The 17,641-nt window shown below is 41.7% G+C and overlaps 1 protein-coding gene across 9 annotated transcripts in view; it reads left to right on the plus strand.

Annotated features, from left to right (window-relative positions):
* LOC18433182 (pyruvate kinase family protein) overlaps positions 1–12,690 on the plus strand; it is a 36,902-nt gene extending 24,212 nt beyond the window's left edge. For all 9 annotated transcript variants that reach the window (XM_088864288.1, XM_020666605.2, XM_011624647.3 and 6 more), the window contains one exon: positions 12,203–12,690. In XM_088864288.1, the coding sequence (XP_088720414.1) occupies positions 12,203–12,347 (145 nt within the window). In that variant the 3' untranslated portion in view covers positions 12,348–12,690. The remainder of the gene's footprint in view (positions 1–12,202) is intronic.
* The last annotated feature ends 4,951 nt before the right edge of the window (positions 12,691–17,641 follow it).

Consider the following 17,641-nt stretch of genomic DNA (forward strand, 5'->3'; position numbering starts at 1 on the left):
GAAAGGAAGTCCAAGTCAGCCATAACAGGTCTGGGACCCAAGGGGGCTAAGTGATTTGTCAATGGCTAAATCTTCTAAGGCTTTTAGAATGTCCTCTTCCAAAAAAGGCCTTTCCAGCCAAAGATCCTGGGCTTTCGTAAGAATAGCCTGTTCGATTTCTTCCGGCCGAACTAGATAGCTGTTATTGACTTTGATGGTCGAAATGGTATTGTCTCTCTTGCGACAATTAGCTATCCGGTGGAAGAACCGTGTATTCTGGTCTCTAGCTTTGAGCCAGTTGACTTTAGATCTCTGGAACCAATACAATTCTTCTTTCTTGAGATTGGAGAAATATTCCATCGTTTTTTGGTTCCTCAAATTGAATTTGGCTTCTGTTAAGGGACGTGACTCCTCTGCTTTGTCGATTTCCTGAATGGATTTGAGGAGGGATTCCTTGATTTGGCCATAATTCCCAGGGATGGAATTACGCCATGTCCTCAAAGATGCTTTAAGAAGTTGGAGTTTAATTTAAAGCCTATATCCTGCTCTTCCCGAAACCTGACTAGAAAAGGAATTCCACCAGGCCGGAATGAGGGTGAGTAGGGTCTTTTCTTCAATCCAGGCTAGTTCAAAGCGAAAAGGTTTAGGACCTCTACTAAATGCTTGGGTATTTAGAAGAATAGGGCAATGATCTGAGGTGGGTTTGGCCAAAGCCATGGCATGGGAGCCCGGAAAAGTTTCCTCCCAGTTCACCGAAAAAAGGAATCTATCAAGTTTGGATAGGGAAGGTTGACGAGAGTGATTGGACCAAGTAAAGCAACTACCTTGTAGGGGTATATCTAGGAGTTCGTTCCAGAAAATGAAATCAGAAAAATCATTCATTCCCTGAGAATGTAATCTCCACCTGAGATCCGTCTACAGGTGAGGTTGCGTTCCCCCTAGGTGCGCTTTGCCCCATCTCTCAATTCCTCTGACATCATTGCATTTGGGATAAAACCTGGCCACCAGACACGTTGAGAGTTTTTGTGCATGTTGCTTTGACTCCTCAGTTGGGGTTGAGATGATACAAGGGAGAAAAGGAGAGGGAGCCGGAGTTTTCCCAGACGGAAGGGGAGCGGGAGTAGGATCATTGTGCTTAATGCCAGAAGTTACGGCGTGGGAGAAAGTAGGCTTGGTAGGTTGCTCGATCGTAACTGGTTGAAGACCATCTTCCTCAGGAGATGGACGAGAGCCAACCGGACGAGAAGGCTGGCTACCTGAAAGCAGAGAGAGGGGCAATCAAAAGGACGAGGGGAGAGGGGAAAGAAACGGTCGGTGGGGACGAAGAGGGTGGAGGGAACGCAAGGATGATGGGGACGAATACCCATAACCCATCAAAAGCCTTTTAGTCTTAGTATGGAAAAAATCTTATTTTATTATCGAAATTTGATAACAGTCCCTTATATTCTATAAATTGCACGGAGATCCCACCTTTTGAGTGCACATATCTATTTTAATTTTAAAACTTTGCTATACATTAGATTAAGCTCAAGTTTGGGCATTCATACTTCTCACCATCCTGCACATGTAAAACAGATAGAAAATTGAGAAGGGAAATTAAGGTAAATATCCGTTTGTATGGTATTACAATATATCATATATTTTCATTTACATGCATCTCCCTTTTTTTTTGGGTTTTTTTAACTTTTTCCAAAAACCGCCCTTGATTCGGAACTCCAATTTCCAACCCAAGTATTTATTTTTTTGACTTAATTTTTGGTTTGGAACTTCAAGTTCCTAAATAGATCTTTTGCTAAAAAAGCATTCGGAGCTTTAGGTTTCGAACCAAATTGAGTAAAAGACCTGTTCAGAACTTACAGGTCTAAACCATGTAAAATCACAAAAGAAACTCCACCCCTCAAAATCAAGAGTATAAATGACTTATGTGCATTGAAAATCAGTTTTCACTAGTACCTTAAGAATCACTTAGGGGCACATTTTTAGGTAAGCCAATGATGCTGCTGATGCTCTAGCTAGGGAAGGCGCAAGCCTCAATAGTCTCGGGGCTTGATTTTAAGCTTGTATCCACCCCCCCCCTCTTTTTTATGCCTTTTCTATGTAAAGTGTTTTTTGGGCCCCTTGGAGGTTTTTGTACCGGGCACCCGCCAATTGGGCTTGCCTAAATTTTTTTTTATGCTCTATCTGGCCACGATCTTCTCTGTACTCCTTTTATTTCATTAATATAACATTTAACTTACTCAATAAAAATAAGATGTGTTTTTTAAAAAATCATCTAGGATTCTGAAGTGGATCTCATGTTTTTTTTGTTTTCCTTTTTTTTTTATAATAATTTTGCCTGAAGACACTTGAAGGAGCATAATGTAAGAAGTTAACAAAAGGTAAGTTTGCATTTAATGAGCTGGTGTTGGTTAATAAACCCTTTCCTTCTTGACTTCTTCCATTAAATTGTGAAATGTACACTTGCTCCCTAGGGGGGTTTTTTTTTTTTGAGGGGGGTGGGGGTGGGGGGGTACTTAACATTGTACCCATAGGTTTTTATTTAATTCCAAAATACCCATCAAAATGGACATGGTTTTGAGTTGGAATAGTGTAAAAGGTGTAAAATGTTAAATAGTTGAAAAAGAGGTGTATTTTGATAAATTTCCGTTTCGTTTTGTTTTTTTTGTTTTTAATTTTGAGATCCATTTTAGAATCCCCATATAACTATTTTTAAAAATTAGATTTTCGCTGTAATAGTCATTTATTTGAGTGCTTGAGATTACAATGTGCTTCCATGGGAACGCATTGTGCTCCCTCATTTTAAGGGGTGCAATTTTTGCGATTTTACACAACAGTTGTGAATCAGTCTTTTATTCGGTTCGGAACTTCAAGTTCCAAACGACCTATCATCAAAAAGAAATATTAAGTAATCCAGAAGTTTTGAACCGGATTTTTTTAAAAAAAAGTCCGTTTGGAACTTGAAGTTCCGAGCAGGAAAATAAGCCAAGAAAGGAAATACCCTTGTTCGGAACTTGGAGCTTTGAACAAAGGGCATTATAAGGAAAATAAGACAACAAAACAAAGGGGCATGCAAAAAGGGACACTTTTTACTGCAAAAAAGGGATATTTTGAGAAATATATTTATGTTAATTTCTGAAAATATAGTTCAATGAAAATCAAATGACCAAAATATCCCTAAAGTTTTGAGGGTATTTTTTTCATTTTATCTATTTGGGATTTATATGTGCCTGATGTTGAGGCATGAATACCCAAAATTTGAGCTTAATCTAATATAGATGAGAAAATAAGATTAAAATACAATATGCACAGAATGGCTCCATTCGAAGGACTTCCACCTCCTTCCCTTCCCTCCTCTACCAGAACTACGTCCATCTCATTACCGTCACCTCCTCCCCAGCTCAGCCTCCCCAACCTTCTCAACCCCTACTGCCACCCCAGCCCCCTTCGCCTCCTCACCCACCCCCCCCTCCCCCCAACCACCTGGTCCTGCGCCTACTACCTTGCCCTCCCCCTACTCCTCTCCATGGCTACTCCACATCCCAAAACATCATTTGCCTGTCGAGCCCCCATATCTCCACCTAAAAGCGAAGGTTCGCTTCCTCTTATCGGCTTTGTCAGCCCCAGAAGGAATGACATTAGGGGCATTGAGAAACTGGGCAAACACTTTTGGAAAGACCCGTATTTAGGATGTCGCGGGCTCTCTAATGGCCTTATCCTCTTCTCATTTTCCTCGAAAGCTTCTGCTTGCAAAGTTCTCTAGCCCGAGAATTTGTCCTTTAAAGGGGCTTCTTTCTCCTTGTTCACTAGGTCTCCACTATTCGGAGCTTTCAGGAAACAAAATATCTGACTGAGGATTTCAAATATTTCGCTCCAAGGTTTCCATCCTTTTACCTTCAAACTCATCGGTGATCTTTGCAGATGGTTTGTCTCTATCCATTGGAGCTCTAGCGAATTCCTCTTGATGGACACTATGCAACTGCTACTCGAATTATTGAACCCCTAGTCCATCCCCTCTAAACTTTGGTTGCACATTGAATGAGTATACTTTTGCGTCTACACCACCTGGTCTACCGGCTTCTCCGCCTTCCAACTGCCACGTCCAGCCTCCAACCCACCCGCATCCCTCTCCTCCTAGCAATGGGTGGATCACCGTCTGTTCTCGAAAACGGCGCAAGGCATTGCAGCTTCTCAGGTCCCTCCATCCCAAGATCCATGATGCTCCACGTCGAGCAGCCATCCTACTTGTTGCTGAGGCTGCCCCTGTCAACCCTCTCGGCACCCACCCTACCGTGGATGATGTGGATGGCCTGGATTCTCTGCACCCAGCTGCCCTCGCACCTGTCACTTGTTGCCCCTCAGCCACTGTGACCCGCCATCTATCCACTTCTACTGGCTCTTCACTCCATGTACCTCCTACCTCCTTCCCATCCCTCATTTCCTTGAGCCCCCTAAAACCCTCCCACTCATCCAAACATATCCCTCATCGACGAAACCCTACTTTCCTCCCCTCTCCATGGCACTTGCCTTCTGTACCACCCATTCACCCATTCCCTTCAGCTGCCCTCTCCTTTACATAGTACGCAGCCAGTCCCCTCTCCTCCATCTGACAATGGCCATTCTTTTCCCTGCCTGAGGCCTCTACACTGCCACCACCTGGGCCTCTTCCCTGGAAGCCATCTTCTCTTGGCTCTACACTCTTCCTTTCCTATCCACTAGCCGTTGCTACTCTCCTCCCATCATTGCAAATCTCTATACTGCCCCCTCCTCGCGCTCCACCCTTGATCTAGACGCCTCTGTGTTGCATCCGGCTCCCTTGCCTTATTTTTTGCAGGTGGTATCGCCTCCCCCTCCCCCCTCCTCCAGCCAGCTTCTCGCATCTCCACCCCTAGCCTTTGAGCTCACGGTCCTTGTCTCCTCTCATACTCCCCTTCTCCCTTATCCTAGCTCCTCTTAACTGCCCTTTACCGACCTTTGTATCTTCCTCCCCCTTCCCGTCCCCTTTCCCATCCCATCCTCTTCATTCCACTCATTTCATCTACCCTCAAAACCCCTTGCAGTCTTTCCACCCCCCCCGGCCTTTGGCATCCGAACTCCCTTCCTTATCACCCCCCTATTCTCTCTACTCTATTCTTTTTCCCTCTTTCTTTCCTTGGTACCCTCCCCTCCTATCTCTTCTCGACCCTTACCCCCTTCCACCCCAACCTCCCTCATCTGGCTTTTTCCCCTCCCCATTGATCCCCCTAACCCTCGCTTCTTTAATCCTCCCTCTCTAGCCCCTAGTCCTGTCCCACGATCCATATCTCCCCTTGCCCCCCTTTCTCAACCTTTCACCTCTACCCTACACCCTACCCCTCGCCCTTCACCTCTCCTTCTTCCACCCCCATGTTCTCAAATCATGCCCTCCTCCTCATGTGGAGCCCCCTCGATGCAGATGGCTGAACCTTCCTCTCCCAATGGTGACCCATCCCCCCTCCTCGACCCCACCTCCTTCCCTCCTCTCCACTCAAGCTCTATCTCAATCTCCAGTTGGGGCTACCCCCCTCGGTGGACTCAAATTTCCTCAATTAGATGGGTAACACCTAAGGCAATATCCCGGAGATGCTCAGGGTGGTGGGGCTCAAGTTCAATGGCTCGCCAAAGGACCTAGAGAAGTTGATCAAAATGGACGCTCATAATAGGCTTAAAGTAAGCGGCAAAGGAAAACAAGAACTATCAAACCTAAGCTTGGGGATCAATTACGACTCCGGTACTCCCTCCTCTGCTAGTGCCCCTCCTCCTCAAGAGGTACTCTTGGCATCCCGAACCCCCATACGCTCGTCTAGGCGCATCCGTGCCTCCTAGCCCTCGAATTAAGCTTGTCACTTGGAACATCAGCGGCCTGGGTGATCCCCTCAAAACCAACCCTGTTAGGCCTTTTGCACCGAACGCTGCCCCTGCATTCTCACCATCATTGAAACACCCTCCCCCTCACTAGCTTAGGTTCGTCAAGTTTGGGGCCTCAAGCCTTGCCAGTGGGTGGCTCTGGATTCTGTTGGAGCCTCTGGTGGAATATGGGTCATTTGGGACCTGTCTTCTCACACCTTAGTCTCCTCGCACATCACCTCATTCACTTATGACCATCATCCTTTCTAGGATCTCTGATGGGTTACCATGGAACATGACAGTCTACGACCCCAATTCCAAGTCAGTTAGGACCTCCTTTGGAACAAGTTAGACTTTGTTACCCCCCTCTCCCCTGCTCGGTGGTGCATAGGTGGTGATTTAACATCACTAGGTGGTCCTTTGAGAGAAAACCTCAAGGATCTCTCCAGTCACGTCAGACTTCTCAGATTTCATTTCTAGACACGACCTTATTGACATCCCTCTCCTAGGGCTGCGTTCACTTGGTCCAGTCACTCTTCTTGTCCCTCTCTTTCCAAATTAGACCGTTATCACCCACTCTTTGGCCTACCCAAACCAACTTCTGACCACAAACCAAACCTTCTTAATACTCTCCTAGGCTTCACCGGGCCCAAACCTTTTCAATTCAAGCTAGCATGGCTTGAGGGAGCTAGGCTTTTCTCCCCTAATCCTCTCTTGGTGGGCCTCACTCTCTCATAAAGTCCACGGGTGGGCAGGTTATTGCCTTCCAAGAAAACTCCAACTGCTTAGAGGCTTCCTCAAAACTTGGAGCAGGCAACTCCCTAGGAATTTTCATGCCCTTAAAGAATATTACCGTATAGCCATCAACTTTTGGGACCTCACTGAAGAATCTCACAATCTCAGCCAGCAAGAAATCCTTCTTCGGCAATAGCTTAAACTAGTTTACCTTAACTCCCTCAAAAAAGAACAAATCTATTGAGCCCAAATATCTAGGGTCAAATTGCTCACATGCGGGGATCTCGATATGGCCTTCTTTCATACAATTGCAAATTGCCATAGGAGAGAATACCATCTCTCAACTTGTTGTAGAAGGTGTTACCCTTGACCTACCCCCTCAAATTGAAAATGCCATTATCGACTACTTCAATTCTGATAATGGTGATCAGAGCACAACAAGTAGCCATGAGTATCTTCTTTGGGAGCGACATATTCTTTTTAATTTTCGCTCATATTTGGAGGATGAAAACCCTAAGAGGGCTTCCAAGAAGAACAAGAAAAGCAAGAAATAGTTTGAATGTTTTCTTTTAGTTTTTAAGGCTATTTTAGATTGTGTTTTTATTTATTTCATTGTTGGACCAGTTAGGGACTTTTTAGATATTTTAATTAAAGTTAGGGAGTTTAGCTTCAAGTTATACTTAAGTTAGGACCTTTTGGTCAAAGTTAAATGTATGGACAAATATTGTCCAAAACAATAATTTTCCATTATAAATAAGGGCGTGGATGGGTTGCAGAGTCATTCATGTATTTCTCTTTAAGAAAAAGAAAACTTTGTATTGTAAAAGAAGCCTAAGGCTTGAGCCATAGGTGGGAGAAAGCATTGAGGTTTCTCCAAAATTGCTTGTATCGAGGTGCTTTCGTGTTGATTTTCTATGTTTCTTCAAGTTCTCCTACATCAACTTCCCTCTTCAAAGCGAAAGGTTAAACCCATCACTAAGATGGCTGATCTCTCTTTCCAAACCCCTCCCCACCGCGCTCTTTGGCTGGAACGCCCTTTCTCTGAGGGCGAAATTCTCTCATCCATTGCTGATCTCGGCCATGACCGAGCTCTTGGCACAAATGGCTACGGCAGGAATTTTAGGAACCCTTTCACCAAGACATCATTGCCTTTTTCGAGGAATTCCATGAGAGCTGGATGATAAAAAAGAGCATGAATGCCACCTTCGTAGCTGTCGTTCCCAAAGTGGAAGGGGCAGAAAAACTCAAGGACTTCAAACCCATTAGCCTAATCAACAGATCCTACAAAGTGTTAGCCAAAGTCCTGGCCTCTAGACTCAAGGAGTTATTAGGCTGGGTAATCTCTCCCCACCAAGGGCCTTTTGGGAAGGACTGCCAAATCTTGGATGGTACCCTTGTATCCCACGAGTGCATCTATTCTAAATACCAATCTATGATTCCGGGTCTCCAGATATAACCCGATTGGGAAAAATCTTATGACCATGTGGATTGGGAGGTCCTAGATGAAACTCTTCACTGGATGGGCTTCGGGGCACATTGGCGCAATTGGATCCAAGGGTGTATTTCCAATCTAGTGTTCTCGGTGCTTATCAACGGCTCACCGAAGGGGTCTTAGACAAGGGGACCTCTTCTCCCCTTTCCTCTTCGCCACAGTCGCAGAGGTTTTCAGTAGGTGTTTGGCCAGAATGTATCAACATGGTCTCTTGGAGGGCTTCACGTGCTCCAACATACGCCCGACTAGCTCTCATGTTCAATACACCAACAACACCATCGCCTTTGGTGGGGCATCCGAACAACATTTGGATTCGCCTCTTCTCTTTCTGAAGTGCTTTGAGTTGGCCACTGGATTTAAAGTGAATATGGCCAAATCCAAGATGATCGGCCTCACCATGGAGCCTTCCGCTTCGGACACTCAAGTTTTCCCTGATAGATGGGGATGTGCGGTGGACCATCTTCCATGCACCTACCTGGGTCTCCCTCTCTGCCTTGGCAAACCTAAACTCAGGCAATGGGGCACATCATTGGCAAATTTGACCGCGCAGATCCTTGTCCCCTGCAGGTAGAGTTACCCTCATCAAGGCCACCTTTTCAAACGTTCCTATATTCCAGATGTCCCTCTTCCATATGCCCCCTACTGTCGCCTCTCGCCTCAAAATACTCATGCGCAAGTACTTGTGGTCCGGCGATAGTGCAGCCAAGAGATACCACCTCATTTCATGGACCACAGTTTGCAAGCCAAAGTCTCAGGGGGGACCTGGGTATTCACTCCCTCAAACTCAAAAATCTGGCCCGTTTGGGCAAATGGTGGTGGTGCTTAGCAACCTAGGATGGCCACTTGTGGCAGATCGTACTTCGGCACAAATACTGGCTCCATAGTTCCCCTGGCTACCCCTTTCTTCTTCCTACAATTCCTGCTCTGTTGTGTGGAGGTCCTTCCTAAACTGCCTTTCTCTTTCAAAGTTAATATCCGCTTCCATGCTAGAGTGGGAAACAACATAAGGTTCTGGTCCGACCTCTGGATCGGCCATACTCCCCTGAGAGACCTTTTCCGAATCTTTTTTGGTCTTGCTAGAGACTCCAACACAGTTGCCGACTCCTTCGAACCTATTGGAGCCTCCCGTTCTTGGAACCGAAATTTCTATAGAAACCTCCTTGATGCAGTGCCCTTTGCCTTCCTTCAAGTCCAAGCCCTCTTACATTCCGTCTACCTCTCCCCCCATGGACTAGACAAAACCATCTCGTCCCTCACCTCAAACGGCTCCTTCTTAGTTGCCTCCTTTTACTGTAAACTTCAATCCTCCTCTACCCCTGTTCACCGGCCCACTCTATTGTCATTAAGGCCTGGCAGCCCTTCATTCTCCCCATCCAATTTTCCTGCGGGATGCCACTCTCCGAAAGAGATTTGATTGTTGATCAGCTTTGCAGAAGGGGAATGACTACAACTGCTGCATCATGTGCACAGAAGATGAGGAATCCAATCCTCACATTTTCATCCATTGCAGTATATAGCCTACACGCCTTTGAAGGATACCCTTCTCCTCTTCAACTGGTATTAGGTTACCGTGATGTCAGTGCCCCAACTGTTCGAGATGGCGAAGTTCCTCCCATGGGCATCTTCAGGCATTCTACTGTGAAAGGCCTCTGTAGCAGCCACCCTGTGGGCCATATGGATTGAGTGTAATGATCGTATCTTTCAAAGTTGCTTCTCTCCTATCCACACTCTCAGGGACAACATCAGATCCAAGGTCATTTTTTGGGCCTCTAATCACAAGCTCTTCAAGCATCTCCCCACCTCTGCCTTCCACCTCAATTGGCAGAATCTGCTCTCCCTGAGGCCCCTCGACATCACTTTGGAGGCCCTCTGATCAAGGCAAGACCAAGCTCAATTTTGATGGCTTCTCACTCGGCAACCCCGGTCTCGCTAGCATCGGAGGCATTTTCGGGGATCATTTAGGCACCTCTCTTTCCTCTTTTGCCTAATCCATCGGTCGAGCTGACTCCACCGCGGCTGAAGATTTCGTCCTCCTCGAAGGGCTCAAACTTTTCAACCCTTTCTGGGGCACCCATCTCATAGTGGAAGGAGACTCAAGAAATGTTATTCTTTGGGTCCCGAGGGTGGCAACACCTTCGTGGAGACTACCCCACGTCTTTGACACGATCTTCGACATTTGCAGGTCTATTCCGGTTTCAAGTACTCATATGTGGCAGTAGGCAAACCTTGTCGCAGACGCCCGTGCTAGAGAAGGAGCAGCAATGACAGGAGACTAGTTGCGCTCTGCATGTTGTGGTTTTTTTGGGTTTCCGGCCATCCAGCCACTAGGCTGCCTTTTGTTGTATATCATTTTTTGGCTTACACCACTCTCTCGGTGGTTTTTGTGAAGTGATCATGTTGTTGGCAATCTGTACATTTTACCCTTTACTTTAATACAATTATAATAGTGAATACGTTAAAAAAAAAAAAACAATATGCGCTCTCAAAAAGTGAGACTTGAGCATAAAATATAAAATGTTGGGGAGGTTTTTTAAGTTTCGATAATAAAATGCAATGTTTCGTTGAATTTCGTACCACTGCTACTAATAAGAGTAATAGTATTATATTATTATTAATTATTATTATTAAATATAATAATAACAAAATAATAGCCTGATTATTAATATAGTAATAGTACTATTGGCGTTGTGTATTCATCATCATCATCATCATCATTATTATTATAAGTACAATCACAACGAAGGATTAGCCTTACTATTAATATAATAATTGTAGTATGTGCATTATGTTTGTATTATATTTTAGATTTATCATAATATATGCTTTTGAGTGATGATATCATAGATTTTACCTTATATGTATTATAATTTAGGCTTATCATATGATTGTATATGCTATCATAATTTCATAGTTTACATTCTATGTTTTATTGTTCCATATCTATGAGTTTCTCTAAGATATTGGCTACCTTTGTTCATGCCATATTTGAAACCAGTATGCTAAGTAGATAGATCCAGGTATTTATGCAAATAAGGAATCACATACACATAGGAGTGCGATATCAAACAATTTATAAAAATTTAAAGATAAAAGATAACATTTATTTACAGGGTACATTATCCAAAACAAAGAAAAACATTTATTTACCATTTCTTTGTAAACTACAAATTACATTTGAAAACCTGAGAAAAAAAGAACACAATCTTAGATGCATATCACTTGTGGAACTCGTGGTTCTAGGTTTGAAGCATGGCTACTTTATTCTTCAAGCATGTAAAGGCCCCCAAATCTGAAGAACAAGCCTAACTGAAAACAAAACAGAAAGAAGACCATATTGCCCTGAAATACTTCTTGGAAAGGTCGATAGGCCTTTGAGAGAGAACTCACCTTGTTTCAGTGGGGGTTTGATAACCCTGGGATTTGGGGTTGACAGAAACAACCCCAAGTTCTAGATCCTGCAAATCATAGAAAGATGAAGAAGTGAATGAAACCTAAAAACTGATGAAAAGAGTGAAAAGAAGGACCTTGAGTCTTGGGGCTCCTGTTTCATCTGAAAGCCCTTTGACGGGCAACATGCTGATTTTTCATGAGTGACCACATATCAAATATATGCTGCCGACCAAGACAAGTATGGGTATGTGGCGCTTCATACTGAGAGGTTAAAAAGAAAATGACTGGCTAGGGGCAAATTTAATTATTTGCATTCAATCAGATATAACCAATATTTCTGCCTCCCTGTGACTTGCAAATATATATCTTACTGACTAATTGACTTGATGTAATTGTATGCACCATCGAACACATGTGGTTCATTGATTACAACTGATTTGTTACGCAACATGGACGTGTGTCCTGCATCCGTTGGCACACCAATTATGCGAGATCTGTCTGATGCTTTAGAAACCTAAACATTTTTTCTTGATGTTTTTTCTTGTAGTCTCACCATAGAAGTACTTAATATCACCTAAAACCCCACTTTCCCCTTTCTTGAAATAGCATACGGATGAGTGGGTGTTTGAAAGGCAAATTTGAGACTCACATTTTTGACATGCATATTATTAGACACTGTTATATGCATGTGTGTCTATGTAATATAGCTGGTTTGTAATTATTTCTCCTTCCAATCTGTTGCAGAGCAAGATGCATTATGCTTAACAAAGGAAGGCACATTGTAGATGCTGTTTCGACTTTGGACTCCATATTACGTAATAACTCCCTGGAGATGAATGTGAAAGACGCACTAAAGCCATTGTTGCTCTCTAGCCTTCTTACACAGTAAGCAGCAATATTTGTTCTTCTTGCATGTTATTTGCCTCAATGCAGCTTGGTAGGCTAAAATCAAGAAGCGTGTGGCGTGTAACTACTCTATCTTGGGGGAGTTTGAGTCGGTTCCAGAGGTTGATGACCAAAAAGGTGCGCTGATGGATAGTGCGGTCCTCAAACTAGCAGATATTGCACTCTGGGAAATATTTTGTAATTCTAACAGGGATAGGAGAAAGGTAATATATCTATGGGGGCGCAATTCACTTGATGTACATCCCTTTTTCAATTGTTTTTTGTATTCCGCGAGTTTCCATATAATTAATAACATTAGTGTTGATAATGAATCTATATTGGCAGAATTCACTTGGCGCACAACTTCATTTGTGGCATGTATACAATATGTACATAGCATTGTGTGCGTCTCCATGAAACATGTTGTCTTTCTCTTGTTGACAAGTGTTTGAAGTAATGTATCTTAGGAAACACAGGTGAAGTATGGATTTCAAAAGCGTGTATGAATGAATGGGTAGAGGGAAGCTTCAATTCGTTTTGCAGTTTGGTCACTAAAACTGAGGTTGAAAGATTTGGGACTTGAATTTGGTTTGACCAACCCAGCAACCCCGCTCAACTCAGCATTTACGAGCATTTGTTTCTGTTTTATGTGTGTTGTGGGGTGGGAGGTTTTTTTTGTGGGTGGGGGATGCGGTTGGGTGCATAGGCTTTGAATTGGGTGTAGAGCTACCTTATTCATGTGTGTAGAGAGGGCAGAAGAGCAGCACGTAGAAAAACAATACCTAAAACTCTTCTTTGCATGAAGAGATATATTGGAAACAAAGGTCAAGAAATGGCTAAAGGAAAGTGATAATAACACAAAATTCTTCTATGCCATTGCAAATTCAAAAAAAGAAGACGATGTATCTGGGATGGTATTTTAAGGGAATGGGCGAAGGAGATAAGGAAACCAGGAATAATGAGTTTGTAAAATATTTTCAAAAGTTCTTTTTCGTGTGACTTGAAAATGGGTGATAAGATGGGACGAGTACCTTTTATAAAAGGGAAAAGTTTGTATTGAGTTGAGGCTCTAAACAATCAAATTAGAGCCTACTTTTAATTAGTGTTGAGAAATGTGTTTTCAATACTGAAAATCTTTGTGATAACTTTAAAATATAATTTTATCTTTATTTATAAAGTTTAAAGCTTAAAAAATAGTGTATATCAAAAGACCTACGAAAATTTGAAAATTGTGAAAATCGACGGTCTAAAAATGCATTACAAAATATATCATTTCTGAAACTTGAAATCCATTTTTTTTCTCATGCCCATGCATCTTGATGTCTAGATGATCAATTTGAGGATATTTGGGTATCAAAACAACTGCTTCTAGTGAAAATTTTAAGGTAGGCTCTAATTTTATTGTTTAGAGCCTAAGCTCTATACAAACCGCACCCTTTATAAAATTGTCAGAGTTACATGCAAAGGAGTTAGAGGCGATTGAAACTGAAGAGGAGTTTAAAAGGGCAGTTTCATGATGGTAATGGAATTTTGGGAGAGGGGAGTTACTGACAAGGCCAATAGTTCAACTTGCATTGCTCTAGTTCTCAAGAAATCTTGTATCTTGGGGATTAATGATGTTTGGCCCATTCATTTGTTTACAAGTATCGCCAGATCATTAGTAAAATTCTAGTTGAAAGAATTAAGGTGGTGTTTTGCAGGTCCTCAATCTGCTTATATTCACAATAAAAAGATAATACAACATTCTTATTGCTCAAGAATACGTTCATTCAAGAGCTTTAAGCAGAGACTTGGGTATTTTATTAATATTGGACATGAAGAAAGGATATGATCATGTCGTTTGGAAGGTGATATTGGCGATCATGTATGGGTTTTGGTGTTAAATGGATCCAGGGGTGTTTCGATAGTGCTCACTTTTTAGTCTTGGTAAGTGGCAGCCCAAAGGTTTTCTTGAGGGCTTGGAGAAGAATTAGATGAGGTGATCCACTTTCACCTTTCTTATTCACTTTAATAACATAAGGATTCAATATTATATTACAAAATGTGGTCAAAAGATGATGTTGTAGTGGGTTTAACGTCTTTGCAAATAGGCCATGCGTTTTGTATTTGCAGTATGTTGATGACATTCTAATGTTTGTAATGCTGGTGTGAACCAGGTCTTATACATTTGAAGGTTTTGCAATGCTTTGAATTGGCGTTGGGACTAAAAGTTTACAATTGTGGTGGCATGTCAGTTATTCTCTTGGCTATCATATGGGATGTACTTTGGAGCATTATACTATAAAAACTTGGGAATGCCTCTATCATATACAATATTGTCTAGGCCAGCCCGGGACCCTTTCTTTGAAAGATTCAAGTGAAGTTAAGACTTATAGAAATATAAGCTCCTTTCTTTGGAGAGGCGTATAACTTTTATGAAAATCTTCATTGGCTAATCTTCCAATCTATCAAATATCACTTTTAAAACAAATAATTAGGAATGAGCAATGAAATTTTTTGCCGGGATCATATGAGCATGTTAGTGGGGGATAAAGTACGCATTCCAAAGAAGGAAGCTTGGGGCCTTGGCCATAGTATTGTTGAGCCTCATGATGAGGACTCTGGCTCCATTCTCACTAAAAGCGTAGGGGCTCAAAAAATCCCCACTAACTTATCATTTTTTTTAGAATGGCCTGGAGCCTTGGCGGTAGTATTGTCGAGCCCTATGGGAAGGTCTCTCACTCCATTATCACCAAAGGGTAGGAGCCCAAATCCAAATTGACATACCACTTTTTTACTTACCCTAAAAGAGAAGCTTGGTATAAGAAGGCAGAAGTATGTGAATCATGCGTTGGTTACAAAATGGTGGTGGAGATTTTTGAATGATGATCAACAATTATGGAAGCAAGTGTTCCTCGTTTCTCTTAGTTCGGTGATACAGGCAGGGCGCCTTCTCAACAATCTCAAGTTTGGAGGGAAATTTTCAGCTGGAAATCAGTTGTTGAAAATTATACTAGGTGGCCGATTGGAAGGGGAGATAGGATTCAATTTTGGCATAAAAAATGGCTGCGGGATAGGCCCTTGAAGTATACTTATCTTAAATTATCTGAGAAGAGTTTGCAAACTGATGCAAGAAAATTTTAAGGAACAGTAAAAGCAATAAGAAACAGAGCTAGATACAAGCACAATTAAAAAAAAATTAGGGTTTTTGTTCTATACCCAAGTTAGGGTTTCAAAAGCCTAAGCTTTTTTATTTTTCAATTTCTAAAAATCATGTAGAATTAGCCCCTCTCAAAGCCTCACATATCTCTTATATACTATATTTCAATGTTCAAAGGCATTATATGTCCATACAATGATTAAAATAACTTGTATATCCTAATTTAAATTTAATCTTATAATGGCAGTTTTACCCCTGTGAACAATACCCATGAATAGTACTAGTGAATATTACTCATGAAATAAATAAATAAAAGTTATAAAAACCCTAGAATTCTTAAAAAGCTAAAAATACCTTAGAAATAACCCTAAAACTAAAATTATAATATAGGTCCTTTAAAGTTGAATAAAAATATAAAATAAAAATAATTTTTCCTTCCATCATTCTTCTCTAGTTGGAGAAAACTTGTCATCAAGTTTTATTGTGTGTTAAGATAAAATTGGCGTTATTCCGGTAATATGCTTCAACTCGAATATTGTAAATATGATCTTGTAACTTGTGGGCTATTGCACTAATCACAATACAACGGCTATGCATTAGAATTGAAAAAATCTCGAGGAAATGATCATAGTCGGTAGAATATTTTTAATCATATAAATTTATTGAAATTGTATCACTTCAGCCATGTATCTTTGTTGAATTTGCCCAAACTCAGATTTAAAACACACCATGGGTGCATCTTTGAGATCAACGACTAAACCAACTTCACATATCAAATCTCTTTTCAGTCCTTCGTCCTTTTTCTCGTCGAATACCAATTCAACAACAAAATCTTGATTATCATCTTAGATTGAATCTCCTACAATATCTTATTATTCATCTAAGTATGCGTCGATGATTGGTGGCAGATCCCAATCTACATTCTGTTGATTTTCGATACGATATGTGTCAAAATCAATATTTTTATCCTGCAAATTGAAAACTCTAGAGTGGTGTCCCCATATCTAGGTCTTTTGTCATTATTTCATCACTTGATTCCCCACGTGGAACGCAAAAGTAACTTGTACTCAAGATCCTCTTGGGTTGATAGATCATCGTCTTGCCCACTATTAAGGCTCGCGAGCTGATGTACTTGCCTTTTAATTTCATCAATTATGTCATCTATAGGATTATAGGGTGGATCTAAAAAAATCTCCCTTCTACTGGCCTTTACGCTACCATAGAGTTCATCGAAATCACAAACTCTAGGCAAATAATCAACAAAAAATTGATGTAATCAGCAAGATCTATGTTGTTTTGACCAAACTTTGTTCAAAATAAGCAAACCCCAACACCTTTTTCTTTGAGTAGGTGTCAAGAGCAATAAAAAGCATACACAAAAAAGATATCAATTTTTTGACATCTTAGATCTGCTTCTGGAGAGAGAGCATTCAGCTTTTGTATCTCGTGCCATACCGGCTTTTGGATTTTTGGAACATATGCGAATTTGGCATAATTAATGGGTTCCAGGCACCTGGAATCCAGAAGCCAATTTGGCACATAAATGTGTTAGACCGGTTTCTATGCTTTATGGAATTTAAAAGTCAGTCTGATACAAAACTGTGTCAAACTGGCTTCTGGAGTCCAGAAGCCAATCTGGCACATTTGTGTGCCAAACTGGATTCTACACTCCAGAAGTCGATCTCGTAGAATTTGGGCAAGACCGGCACCAAGAAATTTAGAAGCCAAACCGGCACAAATTGGGTTGGAGCATCTTTTGGAGGCCCGTGGATGCTTGATGCTAGTTTGGTACATGTTTGTGTTGGACTGTTTTCTGGAATCCCATAAACCAGTTCAGCACATTTTGTGCATGACTAACTTCTAGAATTTCAAAAGAAAGTTCGGACCAAGTTATATGAAGAATCTTACAAGACTTGAGGGTTGGTTGCAAGCATAAACATTATTGAGGTTAAGAGTGTAGTTTACAAGAATATTTAGGGCTGGGGGTGCTGGGATCGAGGTTATCGATTTGTGGAATTTTGGATAAAAAGCCACATCTAAGACCAAAGTTTATTAATCTCGCCAAGGTATAATTGATATACAATGTCCTCTTTCAACATTTCAATCTTGTGTCCTTGTAAGAATCACTATCACCACTCCTCGTGCCATTTTTTTTTATA

This window comes from Amborella trichopoda, chromosome 1 (genome assembly GCF_054954075.1).
Source record: "Amborella trichopoda isolate Santa Cruz 75 chromosome 1, AtrichopodaSantaCruz75HAP2 v2.0, whole genome shotgun sequence".
NCBI lineage: Eukaryota > Viridiplantae > Streptophyta > Magnoliopsida > Amborellales > Amborellaceae > Amborella > Amborella trichopoda.